The sequence below is a fragment of the Canis lupus genome, chromosome 11 (assembly GCF_048164855.1).
Source record: "Canis lupus baileyi chromosome 11, mCanLup2.hap1, whole genome shotgun sequence".
Lineage (NCBI taxonomy): Eukaryota > Metazoa > Chordata > Mammalia > Carnivora > Canidae > Canis > Canis lupus.
The window spans coordinates 27276404-27294749 of NC_132848.1; the positions used below are offsets into that span (position 1 = coordinate 27276404).

Below are 18346 nucleotides of genomic sequence, written 5' to 3' on the forward strand. Positions count from 1 at the left end.
AAAGGAATTATGCTGTATGTAATCTGTTCTTGGTTTGTTTTGTTTTAAAATTCATTTGTGTTGAATTGTGTGTAGCTGTTGTTTATTTTCATTGCTATATAATTAGTCCATTTTATGAATATACTGGAATTTGTTTTACTTTTGGTAGGTATTCAGGTTGTTTTAGTTTGGGGCTATTATGAATCATGCTGCTATGAAATTCCTGTATATGTCTTTTTTGTGTATTTGGGGTTTTGATTTGAAATATATCATTTGTAGGTTAATGGGGAGAACACACATTTTACATATTGGGTACTAGTTAGTTTTATCTGTCCACTAGTTGGTTTTACCTCTCCAGTAAAATAGGTCTTCTTTGATGTCTTTCCACAGCATTTTACAACTTTCTATATATTTTCTCTGAAGATCATGCAAATATTTTATTAGTTTTATTCCTAGGTATCTTTTTTGGGGGTAGACATTATTAGTGGTATATTTTTATGAAATATTTTTTGACTGTTTGATGCTAGGGAAAAGAAATACCAAACTTTTTTTTTTTTTTTTTTAATCCAAACTTAAAAAAAACTCCTGTGGCTTTTTTGCATCTCTACTTGAGATACCACTCTACCCCCAGTCTTCTTGCCAACTCTTACTTGTCCTTCAGTATTCTATTCAGGCATCACTCTCTGAGAAGAAGCCTGTTTTGACTCAGTATTAGGTGTCCTTCTTTCTATTTGACCAATTACCCTTTATTGGGATACTTCATCACTATACTGTGATTGGAATTTTCCTGTCAGCAACACGAGTGAGCCTTTGGAAACTGAAATCAGACCTGTTACACTTCTCTCAGAACCCTTCAATATCTTCTTGTGAGGGTTATAATGAAATCATAGTTGTTTTTTTTTTTAAGATTGATTGATTGATTGATTTAAGAGAGTGAGAAAATGAGTAGAGAAAGAGGCAGAGAGAGAGAATCCTTGAGCAGACTTCCCAGCTGAGTGTGAAGCCTGGCACAGGGCTTGATCTCACAACCTTGACATTGTGATTGGAGCTGAAATCAAGAGCTGGCTGCTTAACCAGCTGAGTCCCCCAGGCCCTCCAGTATCATCGTTTTAATGATGTGGGTCTGGTATTCTCTCTGGCCTGATTTTTTCTTAGCTTTGTTCCCTTGCTCACTCTACTCTGCGTTAGCCACACCGACTTTCTTACTGTTTTTCGGACACATCAAGTGTGCTCCTGTCCCAGAACCTTTGTACTTGCTGTGCCTTTACTGAAGTTCCTGTACAATGTCATTTCCTCAGGGAAGCCTTCCCTGTCTTATTGAAAATAGCACTTCCCATTACTCTCCATCCTCCTTTGTTTTTTTTCTAGGCACTTATTATTATGATGTGTGTGTTTGAATATGTGTGTATATGTTTATTGTCTATATTTCTCCCCCCACCTTTGATAGTATGTTTCATGTGGCCAGTGGGCAGCCAATAAATATTAGTCGAATAAATAGATGAATGGTGTACTTATTTGTTTCACTAGAGGCAGGAACTCTTTTTATATCCATAGTGGGAAATGTAATGGAAACTCAAGCAGTTTTTATTTTGGGAGATAATAGACAGTCTGGCTTTGTGTGTGTATGTGCATGTGTGTTCGTTCTTTTCCCATTTCTGTTTTCTATTTTTCTTCCCCAAGATGGCAGAGACTTCAGCTTATTTATATGCTAAGGGGAAAGAGTTAGTCCAGAGGGAAAAGCTGAAGACAGAAAGGGGAAAGGGTAACCGAGGAGATGTGAGAGGATGGGATTTAAAGGTATTGGCTCTGCTTTGAGCAGGGGTAAGGGCCATGATTCCTCTGGGGTAGGAGGAGTGGCAGTGAAGGTGATGACAGACAGCAAACAGCAAACTGCTAATATCTTGGGCAGGAAGTGGAGGAAATTGATGCTGACAGCTGTGATGGTCTCCCGGGAGTCCAGAGCAGCTGTTGCTGTTGGGGCAGAGGTGTTGGTGCATCCTCAGCTTTTCTCTCTCAACTTTTTGGCATATAAATCGGGTTTCCCCCCCCATTTTGAACAATAACAACTTTCTAACCTTCCCAAGATCCTGAAAGAGCAGTTTAGATCTCTCTCTACCTTCCCCTATTCTAGGGACTTTACTGTGTTCTGGCTTCTGTCCCTATCTCTCTTCAGAAACTGCCATCACTAAAGTCATTAGTGTTCTTGTAGATCAAATAGGCACTCTTCATCCTACTTGACTTCTTTGTGGCATTTGATGTGATTGGCCACTCCCTCCAACCTGCAACTTTTTCCCTTTTGGCTTTTTAGCCTGCTTTTATACCCACTCTCTTTTTTGCTCAGACCTTTTGTCAACTTTCTCTGCCCACCTCTTAAATTTTGTTACTGCCCAGTTGAGCTCTGCCCAATTTACTTCTTACTCTGTATTTTTTATCTTGAATGATATCTCTCAGAACTTTGGCTCTAACCACCATCATATGCTGTTGATTGATTCCTGTGTTCTATCTCTAGGTTGAGTCTCTCCCTCACTCCAGACTCCCATGCTCAGCTGTCCAGCACCTCCGTAGGAAGTGCTGCAGTCACCATATGCTTGGAGTCCAACTCCTCATCCACCTTCAGTTCCTGCTGAATTCTCTGTTATAGGAATTGGCACCTCCTTCCACTTAGACGTTCAAATAAAGGATTGTTTTATTTTGTTTTCCTCCTAAATGGAGACTTTAAGAGTTTTCTAATCAGATAAAGTGTAGGAAAAAGAAAGTAAAAAATTCCTTCATAGTTACATAGTTCAGTGATAGCCAGTGGCATCAGTTAATATATCTTTGTCAGTTTTTGTGTGTTTATTTATTTATTTTTAAACACATATACTCTGTGTACTTATTTTCATGTAATTTTATTTCATGAAATTTTCCTTTATCACTCAGTGATCGTAGGAAACAGTTTTTCCTTTGCTTCATATTTGAATCGTGTATTGAATTGTGTGTATACAATAGTTAGCCAGTCTCCTATTACGAGACCCTTAATTGTTTTTATTTTTTTCTGTTTTAAATAATACTGCAGTAAACATCTTGGCATATAAATCTTGGTGTAAGTAACTGTAGGACAAACTCTCAAAAGTAGATGACAAGATAAGTACATAAAGAACATTCCCCCCCAAAATAATAATAATTAAAAAAAGAACATTTTTCCTTTCCTGTTGCAAAAGTAACGTGTTTGAGTGTGAAATTTTTACCTTTTTAAGTCACTGTTTCCAAATTGTTCTCCAGAAAGATGATAGTGTGCTTATTTGGGAAGTAATTTTTTTATTGCATCTCCCTTCTACCTGCTTCCTCTGTCTTCCTTTCCAGTTACCAGTCCCCACCTTTTACAGATTCCACAGTGTTCATATCCAGTGAATTCATTCTTTTCTTGCCATCTTTACAACTACCACTTAGTGGAGACTCTCAATAATATCTTCTCAGATGACTGCAATGATGGCCTTTTAACTGGTCTTGCCTTGTTTATAATCTTGTCCTTGTTGCCACTAGATGATTTTTCTAACTGTAAATGTTCTTCTGTTGTAATGTAAATGTAAATGTCCTGTTCTTCTGGTTGAAGTTACTTTCCTCCAGGATAAAGCTTATTATGTTCCTCAGGATGGTAAACCAGGTCCTTCAGAGCCAGATTCCTCCCTACCCCTCATCTCTTCCCACTCACACTAAAAGATTTGGGATTTCCCAAAGAGATACAGTTTTGCATCTCAGTTTCACTTCATATCCTGTTATTTTGTTTTGTTTTGTTTTTGTTTTCCATCTAGTGAAGAATCAGATGAAGATGCTGCTTCCTTCAGTACTTCTACCTGCCTGCCAGCTTGGGCTGGGGGTTTGTTCTTTCAGTGTTCTTCCAGAGTACCCAGTGTGTAATATCTTTTTATTTGTTATTATATTTAGCTAGAAGAGAAACTTTGTGGATGCATGAATTATGTCTCTTTTACTTATTGTGGTATCGTTAGTGCCTAGCCAAAATTTTAGTGTGCTGATGAATCAACTAGAGTGCTTGTTAAATACAGACTCCGATGTAGATCAGAGAGAGGCCTGATGTTCCACATCTCTAACCAGTGTGCAGATGATGCCAGTACTGTTGATCTGGAGGACCACGCTCTGAGTAGCAAAGTCTTAGAATTTGGTGTTTGATGAATGTTTATTGAATGTATGAGCAAATGAATAAATAAATGGTGAAACTGGAACTCTTAACTCCCTGAAACTTTGACTTCTAGATTTAAGCAATTAAGAAGGTGATTGTTGATTCTGTTGCTGGACAGAGGGGAAGAAACCCAGTTTAATTAAGGGTTTAGATTATTTGGAAAAAAGACTTTCTGAGTCCATTCCTGTATAGGTGAAATATGTTGTGGCATAATTTTATTTTTGTGTGGAATTAATTATTTTATTCTCCTACTTAGTAATAGAACACTTAGATTACAGGTTTTAACTTTTTTAAAGTTGATCTCTCTAGGGGGCAGCCCTGGTGGCGCAGCGGTTTAGTGCTGCCTGCAGCCTAGGGCGTGATCCTGGAGACCCTGGATAGAGTCCCATGTCAGGCTCTCTGCATGGTGCCTGCTTCTCCCTCTGCTTGTGTCTCTGCCTCTCTCTCTCTCTCTCTCTCTCTCTGTGTCTCTATGAATAAATAAATAAATAATCTTTAAAAAAAAGTTGATCTCTATAAATTTGAAATTTTCTTTTTCTAAAGATTTATTTATTTGAGAGTGAGAGTACGTGCAAACAGAGGGAGGGGCAGAGGCAGAGAAAGTATCTCTAGCAGACTCTGAGCTGAGTAAGGAGCCTGACATGGGGCTTGATCTCATGACACTAAGGTCATGACCTGAGCTGAAATCAAGGGCTTGATGCTTAACCAACTGAGCCACCCTGTTCCTTTCATGAATACACTAGTTACCCTTTTATTGGAACTAATCAACGTGAAATTTCTTTTTCCCCCTCCCCATTTTAGGTGCTACAGACTAAGTTTGGGGTTAATGATCTGTTTATGGGCGATAATTTCTTTGAGACATGGACAGAAGTTGAATACCAGGCAATATATATTTTCTTTTATGGGGGGAAAGATAACATATATAGAGAAAAGTGCATAAATCATAGGATGGGGAAGATCCCTGGGTTGCTCAGTGGTTGAGCGCCTGCCTTCGGCTTAGGGCATGATCCTGGAGTCCTGGGATCAAGTCCCACATCAGGCTTCCTGCATGGAGCCTGCTTCTCCCTCTGCCTATGTCTCTGCCTCTTTCTCTGTGTCTCTCATGAATAAATAAATAAAATCTTAAAAAGAAATCATAGGACAGTTTATAGAATAACCATAAAGCAAAGAGTTGTGTAACCACTACTCAGCAACAGCTCATTGTGAGCCCCAGGGAAGCCTCCTGTATATGTTCTCTGAACACAACCCCATCTTTTCTTTTGAGGAGTAAGTACTGTTTTGACTTCTTGAAAATCATTTGTTTTACCAACTATATAGTTCTAAACAATATAGTTTAGTTGAAGCTTATATGAATGAAATTCTGTATTTTCCTTTTGCTTAAGATATGTGGTATTCATTTGCGTATATAGCTTTAGTTCGTCCATTTTTTTTTAAGATTTTATTTATTCATGAGAGACAGAGAGAGAGAGAGGGAGGGAGAGGGAGGTGGGAAGGAGGGAGGGAGGAACAGGCACAGGCAGAGGGAGAAGCAGGCTCCCTGCAGGGAGTGTGACTGATCCCGGGTCTCCAGGATCACACCCTGGGCTGAAGGCGGTGCTAAACTGCTGAGCCACCTGGGCTGCCTTACTGCATCCATTTTCATTACTATATAGTAGATAACACCAAAAGTACTCCATAATTTTTTAAAAGATTTTATTTATTTATTCATGAGAGACAGAGAGAGGCAGAGACATAGGTAGAGGAAGAAGCAGGCTCCCTTTGGGGAGCCCGATGTGGGACTCCATCCCAGGACCCTGGGATGACGCCCTGAGGCGAAAGGCAGATGCTCAACCTCTGAGCCACCCAGATGCCCCAGTATGCCATAATTTTTAAGAAATGTATTCTACTGATAAACATTTGGGTTGTTTCCAGGTGCAGGCTATTACAATGTTGCCCTGAATGTTTTTCATGTATCCTGGTACATGAATATGTGCATACATACACAGGAATGGAATTTCCTATAATATGTGTAGTATTATAAAATTATTAGGTAATGCTAAACTGTTTTCCAAAGTGATTGTACCCAGTTTATATATCCTCCAGCAGTACGTGAAAGTTGTTATGCTTCATATCCTTCAAACACTTAATTTATTAGATTTTTAATGTTCACTGCTCTGCTGTTTATGTAAATATATCAAAATGTTCTTAATTTTCATTTTATTGTTTTCTAATAAGGTTAAATATCTCTTCTGGTATTTTTTAGCCATTTGGATTTCTTCTTTTGTGAAGTGTCTGGTGAAATCTTTTCATCAGTGTTTTCTTGTTGACTAATAGATGTTCTTTATATATTCTAAATACTATGAATACTAGTTTATTGCTGCTTAAATGTGTTATGGATATCTTCTCCCACTCTGTGATTTGTCTTTATCATTCTCTTTATGGTATGAAGAATTTCTAAATTTAATGTAATTGATTTTTGAGTTTCTTATAGTGAGTTTTGTGTTTTAATTTTTTGATGGGGGTGGGACGCCTGGGTGGCTCAGTGGTTGGGTGCCTGCCCTGGGCTCAGGTCATGATCCCCGGGTCTAGGGATTGAGTCCCACATCAAGTAGGCTCCCTGCAGAGAGCCTATTTCTCCCTCTGCCTATGTCTCTCCCTCTCTCTCTGTGTTTCTCATGAATAAATAACATCTGTAAAAAAATTTTTTTTTGATGGGTTTAAGGTAAAGCCCAATTTAAATTTTTTTTGAAGATGTTATTTATTAAGAGAGAGTGCAAGTGAGGGGTGGAGCAGAGAGGGAAGGAGAAAGAATCTCAACCCAACTCCACCCTGAGTGTGGAGCTGATGTGGGGCTCATCCCAGGGCCCTGAGATCATGACCTGGGCCAAAACCAAGAGTCATGCGTTTAACTGACTAAGCCACCCAGGTGCCCCTTAAATTTTTTTCTAAATGGACTCTTATTAATTGAAAATATTCCCTCTCCCACTGATCAGCAAAGCTACCCTTGAATATATCAAGACCTACCTCATGTGTTGATGTGTTTCTGAGCTCACTGTTTCCATTGGTTTGTTTGTTGATGCCTGCACCAGGACCTCACTGTCTTTACTATCATAACTATGTAATAAGCCCTGTTATGTAGGAAAAGTAAGTCCTGACACCTTACTCTTTTTCCAACAGTGTCTTTCTGGGTTTTTTCTTTTTCCTCTGCATTTCCATATGAATTATAAAATCACTGTGGAATTTTGATTAGGATTTATTACATTAACTCTATAAACCAATTTGAAAAGAATTAGTATCTTCAGAGCATTGTACTGTGAACATGATATATTTTTTCCATTTATTTAGATTTTCTATGAGGTCTCCTGATGAGGTTTTATAATTTTCTTTGTGTTGGTCTTACACATTTTTTGTTAGATATATTTTTAGAGGTTTCATATATTTTAACGCTATTGTGTTATCCTTGAAAACATTTTTATTTTCTCACTGTTGCTAATCTCCAATTTGTTTTAAAGGAATAACAAGAGTTTGTATTTGCTACCTGCCATGCTGGGTGGAACAGGAAGCAGGAGAGAATGGCAGTGAAAAGGACATAGTAGGTCCTCTTTCATAGGCTTTTCTCCTCCTTTGTGTAAAGCTTAGGAAGTACTCTTTTGTTTTCCACAAGTGGGTAGCCTTTGGAAGAAAGGCAGGTCATGTATACTTTCTCTGTAAGGATACACATTGTATCCTTTCAGTGTTTAGTGTTGAACAGGAAGTATCAAAATAACTGCTGAGCCAAGTAAAAATTTTGAGTGGGCTGTTTCTGATCTAAATTACAATATTTTCTTGAGGAAAGGAGATACTTGTTACTTATGTTCCTCAGGAAGCCTAGTTGTCAAGGATTTTCTAGATTAGGTCTTTCCCAGCTAGTGAGAAAATGCCCAAATCTTAAGTATGTCAATTCATTAAGTGATTCTGTTTACAATGTGATTTAGAGAATTTCTTAGCCCACTTTATCTCAGCACTTAGAAATAATCAATTTCTCATTCTCAGGTATTCATCAAATGTTTTTCTCGGTTCCTGGAGAAAAACAGATACCAGATAGAAATCCCCTCTTAAAACAGTGAAACACAGGGCACCTGGGTTGGCTCAGTTAAGTGTCCCAATCTTGGTTTCAGCTCAGGCCATGACCTCAGGGTCCTGAGATGGAGCCCAAGTCAGGCTCCCTGCTCAGGGTGGAATCTGCTTGAGATTTGCCCTCTCTTACCCTCTTCCTGCTTGCACATATACACTGTCTCTCTCAAATAAATCTTTAAAAAATAACAACAAAATACCCCACCCACCCCCCTGCCCCTGAAACAGAAACAAAAATGAATGGCTCTCTTCTCCCAGAGCAAATGGCTGTTAGTGTATGGCTTATTTACCTCATCTTCTTCTAAACGTACATTTTAAAAATAACTAATACTATACTTTTTTCATTTAGCATTACAGCTTAAGATTTTTCAGATGTCATTGAAATGTTTGTACAGGGACGCCTGGGTGGCTCAGAGGATGCCTGGGTGACTCAGCGATTGAGTGTCTGCCTTTGGCTCGGGATGGGATCCTAGGGTCCTGGGATAGAGTCCTGCATTGGGCTCCCCGGAGGGAGCCTGCTTCTCCCTCTGCTTGTGTCTCTTCTCTCTGTGTCTGTCATGAATAAATTAATAAAATCTTTTTTTTTTAAAGAAATGTTTTTATAGTTAGCCTTTATAATGGGTGTATAACATTCCATTCTGTGCCATCAGTTATTTAATTTTTCCTCTCATTGGACATTTGAATCCTTTTTTATTTTTCATACATATACTAGTATTCAGATGAAAATCTTCTAAGAGCTTTTTCTGCATTTTGGACTACTTCCTTAGAAGTGGAAATACTGTCTTAAATAATTTCACCATTTCAATGTTGAAAAATGTATTCAGTGTCTATTGTGCACCATCTGTATGTTAAGTATTGGTAAGACAGATAAAGTTCACATTGTCCTGTAATTTATATTTAACGAAAGAAAGGTTAGTTATACAAACCGATTTATAGTTAGACTTTGGTAAGTGCTTTGGTGGGGGGAGCACAAGATATAACAATAGCAAATGTCACAGAGATGGTTCTAATTTAGGTGGGGGAAGAGAGGAGTGTTGGTCGGGAAAGGGCTCTTTGAGGAAAAGATACTGAAGCTAACAGCCAGAGCACAAGTAAGTAGTGGTTGGCCAAACAAAGGAAAGAAGGAAAAGCATGTATATTAAGGCAGGGGAAAATGGGGGAGTGGGTAAAGGGGAGTAGGTAAAGGGGACTGGGCATAGGCAAGGATTGTTGGGGAATACTTGGCACAAAGCAACTAAAAGAATACCAGTATGTCACTGCAGAAAGGAGATAGTGATGTGAAATAAGATAGATAGGAGTCAGATTACACAGGCCTTTGTAGGCCTTGTGAAGAATTCAGATTCTCGAGAAATACCTTGTCCCATTCCATTCCAAGTGGCCTCTCAATTTATCCTTCTGTCAGCCCTGCATGAGTACCTGGCTCATTTCTTAATATTGATTATCTCATTTGTAAAAGACTTTGCTAATGTGATAAATGAAATATTTTCATTTCATTTTGGTATTTCTTTGATTATTAGTGAGGAAGAACCTTTCCCCAAATGTTTGTAGCCAGTGACTGTTTAGTTTTTGACCATTCAGTTTATTTCCTTGTCCATTAAAACATAATTTTTAAATATTTTCCAAAAGTACTGTTGTACGGACACCTGGGGGGCTCAGCAATTGAGCGTCTGCCTTTGGCTCAGGGCATGATCCCACAGTCCCGGGATCGAGTCCCACATCTGGCTCCCTGCATGGAGCCTGCTTCTCCCTCTGCCTGTGTCTCTGCCTCTCTCTCTGTGTCTGTCAGGAATAAATAAATAAAATATTTTTTAAAAAAGTACTATTGTAACAGACTGGGAACAACTTGTTGGGAACTTGTAGAAGAGTTTCTTACATGTGTCTCACGTAGTATATACTCAGGATATGGGGCTGGGTCAGGTCAAGACAGGGTTTCTTTTGGTTTCGTAATTTTGTGATTCGAGGGTATATAAGTCTGTGAGTTGGGAATTCAAAAAGAAACTGAAAAACTCTGGTCCTTTTTTTTTTTTTTTTTTTTTTTTTTTAAGACCCAGCTCACATCATTTTTCCCCTAAGAAGCAATCCAAGTCTCTTGTAACCAGAACAAATTGATGCCTCATTTATGTTTGGTTAGCCCCTTGTTTGTTCTCTTATTTGGTACTTCATTTTTTCATTTTTCTTTTTTAAATTGTTGGTTAGAGATTTTCTATCTTAATTCTTTATAAGAAAGGCCCTTGAGGGCAGAGGCAGTGTCAGTCTGGTTTACCCTTATCTTTGTGCCCCCACTGGCATTGACACTGTGCCTGATGACAATATGTCAGACATACAGTATGAATGAGCTGGCTGTTTATAGCTATCATAGCCCTTAATATTTACTATACTTTGAAAAGTTACCTGAGAATACTACCTTCATGTATCCTAAGGCCAAAGAATAGCATACCTATGGTGATATGTGATCCTCCTAGGTTTGCAGGTCTTGACTGAGTTTTTCATCAGTAGTAGGTTTTGGTCACAGGAAATGGAAGCTGCCCAGGACCTGCAGTGACTTGCTTGGGTGTTGGGTTATGTTATCTTTGAGTGTTTTCCCTTTGCCCCAAACCAGGTATCTGGGGGAGAGATTTAGCTGGTTGGGACTTGTAAAATTTCATTATGATGATTAGATTTTTGTAGAGCCTGAACCTCAGTGAACACCATACACTGGGTGAGAACCTAAATCAGATATGGAGATTGGAATAAGATTACATTTTAGTATTCTGAAATCCCACAGATTTTAAAAAAGCATTTGTTACTTTGTGTGTAGTGCCCTTCTATACTACATTATAGAAATTGATGTCAGTTGTTGGTGAAGTTGACAGCTTTTGATGGCTGAAGAATTGCTTATTTTGTAGTGAGCTAGGCTCTCTCTTTTTCTGGTTTCTCCCACTCATTCCCTACACTTTAGGCATTTTCATTGTCATTAGCACTTAATATCCCTAAAGGCATTATTTTGGTTGGCCTTATTTATGTTAACTCTATAATTCAATGCTGTGGATAATTTTAGTTTTCCTCGCATAGTTTTCCAAATAATAGCACCTTTAGCGTTGCTTTAATGAAATTGGTAACAGGCTACCTGCCTTTTCTGGGTAGGTGGGGATTCTTTTGTTGTTATGAACTTTTCCCATACTGTTAGGATTTTGTGCCCTAAGCAGGACTTTTCATTCCATTTGGCATACATTTACAAATGCTGTCACATGTCAGACACTGCTCCATCTGTTGATGCAGAGGCATTAGGCCATGTGGTAAAGAGTAATAATAGAGGTGGGCACAGGTTCTGGGGGAACATAAATGAGAGGTATTTAGCATATCCATGGAGAGTGTGAGGAGGGTGGGAGAGTGCCAGGATCATTGCCAGGCAGCAGTTAAACTAAGTTTTGAAGGATGAGTAAGAATTACTGGGTAACAGGGATGGTTTTTAATAAAGGCAAGGGTGGAAAGAAAGGAGCACAGGTTAGAAGTTGCTCAAGTCCACACTACCACCTTTGCAATATTCTTGTGAAAAACTTTGACCTGAATTAGATCAAGCCTCTGTATCTAACTTGTACTAGTTTACTGGAAATACAGGAGATAGAATATAGCAGCATGTTAAGTGACACCATGGGGGTAGAGTTAGCAAAGTCCAAAATGTGGGAAAACAGCCTGGGTTTTTAACATATAAACTACAAAAAAAAAAAAAAAGAAGGGAGGGATTCTGGATTAAAAGAAGCATAACAAGTGCCTGTGGGGCTCAGTCTTTAAATATCTTCTCCTGGCTCAGGTTATGATCCCAGTGGGATAGAGCCCTTAGTAGGGATCCCTGCTCAGTGGGGAGTCTGCTTCTCTGTGTCCCTTCTCCCCGCCCCACCCCCAACCCTCCACCCCCGCCCTGCTCTCTTTTGCATTCTGTCTCTCAAATAAATAAATAAAATATTTTAAAAAATAAATAAAAGAGACCTAAAGGGACATCAGTGAAATGCTATGTATTATTCCTGTTGGGCTCTAATTTGAATAAATCAACACTAAAAAATTTATGATACAGTTGGAAAAATTTGACCATTGATTGGATAGTTGATGATACTAAGAGATTTTTAAAATTTGGGGTGGTAATATGTTGGGATATGTTAAAAAAATTATTTTTTTTTAAGATACTATTTGAGAGAGACTGAGAGAGAGCACAAGGTGGGGGAGCAACAGAGGGAGAGGGAGAAGCAGACTCCCTGTTGATCAGGAAGCTTGATGACTCGGTCCTTGATCCCAGTACACTGGGATCATGACCTGAGCCGAAGGAAGACACTTAACCAACTGAGCCAACCAGGCACCCCCGAAAAATAGTTCTTTTAGATGTACAGAATAAAGATGAAATAAAATGATGACTAGAATTTGCTCTGGAGTGATCCAGTGTGAGCCGGGTGCTATGTGTGGTGGGAGTTGGGTGGGAAGGGTGAAGGGCCATGTATTGACAATTTTGAAGCTAAGGGATGAGCATACATAAGCAGCTTATTCCATACTTTCTACTCCTGTGTTTGAATGTTTCTATAATTTTTTTTAAAAAAAAGATGTTGCTATACACTGCGCAAGGAATTTGAAGGACTGGCTATAGGGATGAAAAAAGGATGGATTTGAGTAATAAATTATAAGATGTCTGGGGCGGGAGGGAGGAGTATGTAAGTTTGTGGTTTGGGACCTGAGTACTGTTACCTAAGATAGGGAAAATGGAAGCAATGTATCTTGAGGGGTTGGTGCAGGCTGGTATTGGGTGTTTGTTTTGGGGACATACTGAGTTTCAGATGGCCAAGTAGAGATGCACAGTAGGTAGCTTATAGGTAAAGTCAGAGCTAGATGTGGGTCAGAATGTGGGTAGTAGTTAACCCTAAGAAAGGATGAGATTGCCCAGGGGAGAATATGTAAAAAAATAGAAGGGGTGCCCCTGATAAGAGCAGAAAAAGAGAAAGAGCTAATTAGGATTCTGAGAGGAGAGGTCAGTGGGGGAAAGTACGGTTTTTAAGAAAATCAAGGAAATAGGAAGTTTTGAGAAGAGTATACAAACTATGACAAATCTAGTAGGAAGGTCAAGTAGGATAAGAACTTGTCTAGTTCCTCTTGATTAAGAACATTAAAGGCCTTTGGGGAACCTGGGGGTGGGGGGAAGCTTTGTGAATGTACTATATTGATATTCTGCAGTTATCAAGTCCCTTTAGTGTGGATTAGTAAAGCCTATAGCATATTTGTATTGATTAGAGAGTTATGATTAAAAACCAAAGAGCTTTTATTTAATTGGAAGTTAAGATCATTCATTACCTTTCATTCCCTTGGTGCCATTAACTTGAAAATCATGTTCACTTGTACAAAGAGCTTATCAGAGTTTACTTAGGTCTCTATGAACTTTTGCTAAGTGGCACAAAAAATAGTGGTACTGAGACTGTCGTAGGAGCTCAGACTTTTGAGTTGTAGAACCTGTCTTAAATACAGTTTCACAGTGAACCTGTTGCTGTGCTGATACTCTTCTGGGTAAATGCAAAATCTTAGCAGTAGACAAAGATTATGTTGCTTGTTTACTTTTTTTAAAAATTAATTTTTAAGATTACTATCTTAAAATTTGTTTTCCCTTTCTTTAGCTCTTTTTATCCCAAATTGCAGAGGAGATCATAGGAGTAGAATTGCCATGAAAAAGCCGTCAGATGCACTGTGATGTCCTTGCCACCACCACATGATGGTCATATCTCTGTAGGGCTGCAGTATTGAGAGTGGTAGCCTCTGGCACTCTATTTCAGCAAAGAGAGACATTTTGGCAGGAGGGACACAGCCCTCTGCCCTTCCTGCCATCCTCTGTGCAGGGATCATATAATTTGTATTTATTTTCCTGTTAGTACAGGACTGTGAGAACTTGTTTCATTAAAAAAACCCTCACACAGCAAAACTGTACAGCCCACATGGGGACAAAGGAATGATTCACCCTTCTCAGGATGCTTTTCTTTAGTTGCTAACCTCTGACCAGAGTACTCTGTAGTCTGAGAATTGAAATTTACCCATTTTTCCATAAGACAGTTGAGACTTTGGTTGCCAGAAGGGGCCAGTGAGAATGCTTCTGTCTTCCCAGAGCAGCATTTAGCCCACACTGGCTGCCACTCAGTTGCCTGTTGAGTCATTCCCACAGTTCTATATAGAGCTTTTCTGGCTTTTCTTTTAAACATGATGTTCTTGGAGTGAGAAAGAAAGGAAGTTTTTCTCTCCTCCACAAAATCTCCCCCATCCCAAATCTGCATTGCTTTCTTTTTTCTAATAGCAGAATATTGCCCTCAATCATTTTGAGATTGTTTTCTCTTGTAAGGTCTCTTAGTGCTTTCATTTATCATTGGGTTGACTCTGTAAGCATTTTGGCATTCGCTGGGCTGCCTTTGTAGCAGTAGGCTTTCAAGATAGAGGCTGCTACTTAACCAGAAAGATTGAGGAATTCTAGCTAATGATACCAAACATGGATTTCTAGTTTTCGGCTGTTTAAAAGTCAATCAGGTATGCTAAAAGGCATTTTAATATCTTATGATGATCAGTTAGTAAAAGGGACGATAAAGGGAGTGAATGAGTTTTTCACTTTAAATGAAATTGCTGTGATTTGAAAGGATTTTAGTTTTTGTTTTTGCAGTGGAAGGTAAAAAATGCCTGTGTTTGTTCGTATTCAAAAGAGCCTGCTCTGTGCTAGTGGAAAAAGAATTGAAGTTTCTTTATCAGGAAAGGGAAATTCTTATATATTTGAACTGTTGTCTCATGTTGTTCCGTACATCTAGCAAGATCATAGCGCATTTTAGAAAAGTCGAATAGCATCAGTAAACTGCCGGTTGACAGCCCACATGTCTCACATAGGAACAAGTTACGGCGTTCTTGTAGGGGATTGGCAGATCTGAAAGACAGATTACAGCTTTGAAATATATTCAGATGACTTTTTGAAACATATTTTAATTGGAGTCAGGGTGCAGAAATAGTTGTGCTTCTGTAGTTAAATATTCAACTTCCTTAGCCTGTTCTCTATAAATATCACAGATGAAAAAGCTCTTAGAACTCTTCGTCAGAAAACTAACTCAACATACATGTTCATCTGTATTCATGTCTGTTTGTATATGTGCCTAATTCCCAACCCCACCTCCCAGTAATAGGGCTGTTTGTTTCAAAAGATTGAGTTGTTTGAATTGTATTTAATCTGTTGCTCTAAGCTGCATTAGCAGCAAAGTCCCTTTATACTACAGGTTTGGAACAAAACCTCATCTTCTCTTCCTGAAAAGAGGGGGAAAAAAAGCAGTTGATCTGTGTTCTGAAGGTCTCTTACTGTGTGTCCCCCCCCCCCCCCCCCCCCCCCCGCCCCAGCAAGGAGGAGGAGCTCACTCACTGTTCTAACCACACTTCATAGGTCTTAACTTGAGAGCCTTTTGGTTTCCTGTCGGCAGTAACTCAACTCTGTGCCATCTTGACTTGCCTGAAGGGTGGATAAATTGGTAACTGCGCTGAGAAGGGGAGTGAGTTCTCACAGTCTGATTTGAGCATAGGCATCAGATTGAATTTATGAAAGCTTCGGTAGCCTCTGAAGACAACATCTTCTGTGACTTTGAATTTTTTCATTGTATTTGTGGGCTGCTGTTTCTGAGAAGAATCCATCATGACTCTACTGGAACCTGAGATGTTAATGATGGCTGTGCAGTCTGGTAATTCTGTATTTCCTACAGATCCTATTTGCTACAGGTTTCTTTAATAAGGTTGGGTATATCTGTCCTAGGATTGGATAGAGATGGGATGAAGGTAGATGGGGGTAAACATAAATTGTCCAGTGAATGTACTGCATGTTCACGTCTTTATTGTAAAAAAAAATTAGTAGGGTTTTTTTTTTTTTTTTGTAGTTGCAAACTCTATCTAGTTATTCAGACATAGAGCTTTGCTTTAGATGTTTACTGACTTAAGACTGTTGAGTGAGGGGACAAAACATTTCCCTTTAGTTAAGAATTTTATTCTTTTCTGTAGCAGTGCTTTTAATGTAGGATAATTCAGTTTACTGTTTTATATATTACTGTCTTTAATCACTAATCCGCACTCTATTATTCTGTCTATGAAAGCATGTTTTAAAATTTTCCTTACATCTTTCTCGTTTGTGGTATAACCTTTCTGAATCATCTTTTGGTTCTTGGAAATGGTCATGATAACACGGAAGATTGAGACTCTGAGTTTTGAAGATGGGGACATTTGAGCAAGAAAGTAGTCAACAGAAAGAATGTAGGATTTTAAAAATTCTGTCTCTAAAAACAGTTTTTTTCAACCCAAAAGTGTCTTTTAAAAGTTTAAAGTTCCAGTTGGTTTTTAATGGTTTCCTTTACTTTTAGTGTTTTGAAACTTGTAAGTTAGATATCTAAAAATAGGGAATGTTCTTTTGTTATTTTTAGACTTCTGCTAAAATGTAGTCTGTATTTTCCTGTTTCAGAGCATATCTTGAGAGATTCATACAAGTGGCATTTGCAGACCTCTTCCCATCCACTGGCTTTTACTCATTAGAATGACATAGGCTCCTTGGTTTTGGCAGATACTGTGTCTGGCAGAATTGGTTTTACTGTCTCCTTGGGGAACACTTAGATAGTATGTTGAAAGACACAGATATCCATCTGAAGACAGAATCAGATGCTATCAGCTTAAGCTTTATGGACAGGGAAGGGCAAAGAGGAAAGATACTGCTACCATTTTGTTCTTTCTGGTTTTACAAATAAGACCATGATGAGTCATTTATTAGTTGAGTTCTTCTGTTCATATATGCTATACTTTTTAGGTTGCTGCCTTTCCTTTTCCTTCCCCCAGGTCTGTTGAACTCTGTGTTCAAACAAGATAGTATGCTTATCTGACAGTTTCCTACCTGTCTTTGATGAAATAGCTCCCAGTTAAACTGACTCGGGAGTTTGTTTTGTTTTATTTCCTTTCCCTTCTCTGTGCTCTAGTTGTCTGTTGTGTGTGGCAAGTGCATATTTTATCTTAGGGAGTGTAAGTTAGCATTTGAACTCTCTCTCCCTTCTTTGGTTGTTTTATTACATACAGATTATCTCAGTCCAGTAACTTCTCTCTCTCTCTCTCTCTCTCTTTTTTTTTTTTTTTGTAACTTCTCTTAATAAAGGTTAAAAGATTATTTGCTTTCCCCTAAGGGGGGGGTCTCACTGGTTCCCAGCTGGATAAGGGAAAGAGACTTACTTGTCTTGCCTAAGAGCTGTTTTTCCTATGACATATGTTGGGCAGGGCTAGCCACCCCATCTGTTGGACCAACTACTTCATAAAACTTTCAAAGGATAATAGTATGTAAGCAAGTATGGATAAAATTGACAAAGGTGTTGGTAGAGGTAGAATGAAAGGCCTGCAGAGAATAAATAGCATGTATGTGTACCTCTTTCTTTTGCCTATGCTCATAAAAGAGAAACCGGGTATAGCAAACTGATTTTTCTAGTACTTATGGTTCCTAAATGCTCAAAATTTTTGTAAAGTTATTACCGTTCTCTTCTGAAGCCGTAGCCATTATGCTGGATTGCAACAGTAATATGACAGCTATATTTATGATAAGAAGTGAAAAGGTATCATTAAGAAACCTTGATAAACTAGAAGCCAATCATTATTTCTAAAAAGTCAAGACATTTTAGACTATGTGAGTGATAGATTATTCTAGCAGTACAATATTTGGATTTCCATGAATATATATTTATAGGTAAAACTACTGTTTCATGAGATTTTAAAAATAAACTTTTTTAGACAAGATTCAAGATGTAAAGTCTTTACCCTCTATTAAACATCAGGATACTGAATATTATAGCAAAGTTCCAGGGTACATTGTATATTTATTAACAGTTTTCATTTAATATTCAAAACTTGGGGAGATTTTTTTCGAGACATACTTGCATATAAAGAGCTTCATCCTCCTCACTGCTGATGGTGACTTACTGACTCTTTGAAATCCAGTTCAGATGCTGCCTTTCTGTGAACCTTCTCTGAATAGAGTCAGCTCTTCCTTCTCTGTTCATTCCTACAGCACTACCTTTACAATGTAGACTATCATTTTTACCTATCTCTTTAATTAGA

The 18346-nt window shown here is 38.5% G+C and overlaps 1 protein-coding gene across 5 annotated transcripts in view; it reads left to right on the forward strand.

Annotated features, from left to right (window-relative positions):
• The window catches only part of MRTFA (myocardin related transcription factor A), a 198047-nt gene that overhangs the window by 83101 nt on the left and 96600 nt on the right, over positions 1 to 18346 (forward strand). Inside the window, exon 1 of one of the 5 annotated variants that reach the window (XM_072843825.1) lies at positions 15685 to 15951. The exons of the other annotated variants lie outside the window; for them this stretch is intronic. Within the exon in view, the coding sequence (XP_072699926.1) occupies positions 15906 to 15951 (46 nt within the window). The 5' untranslated portion in view covers positions 15685 to 15905. Of the gene's footprint in view, positions 1 to 15684; positions 15952 to 18346 lie in introns of those variants that run through there. 5 annotated transcript variants of the gene reach the window in all.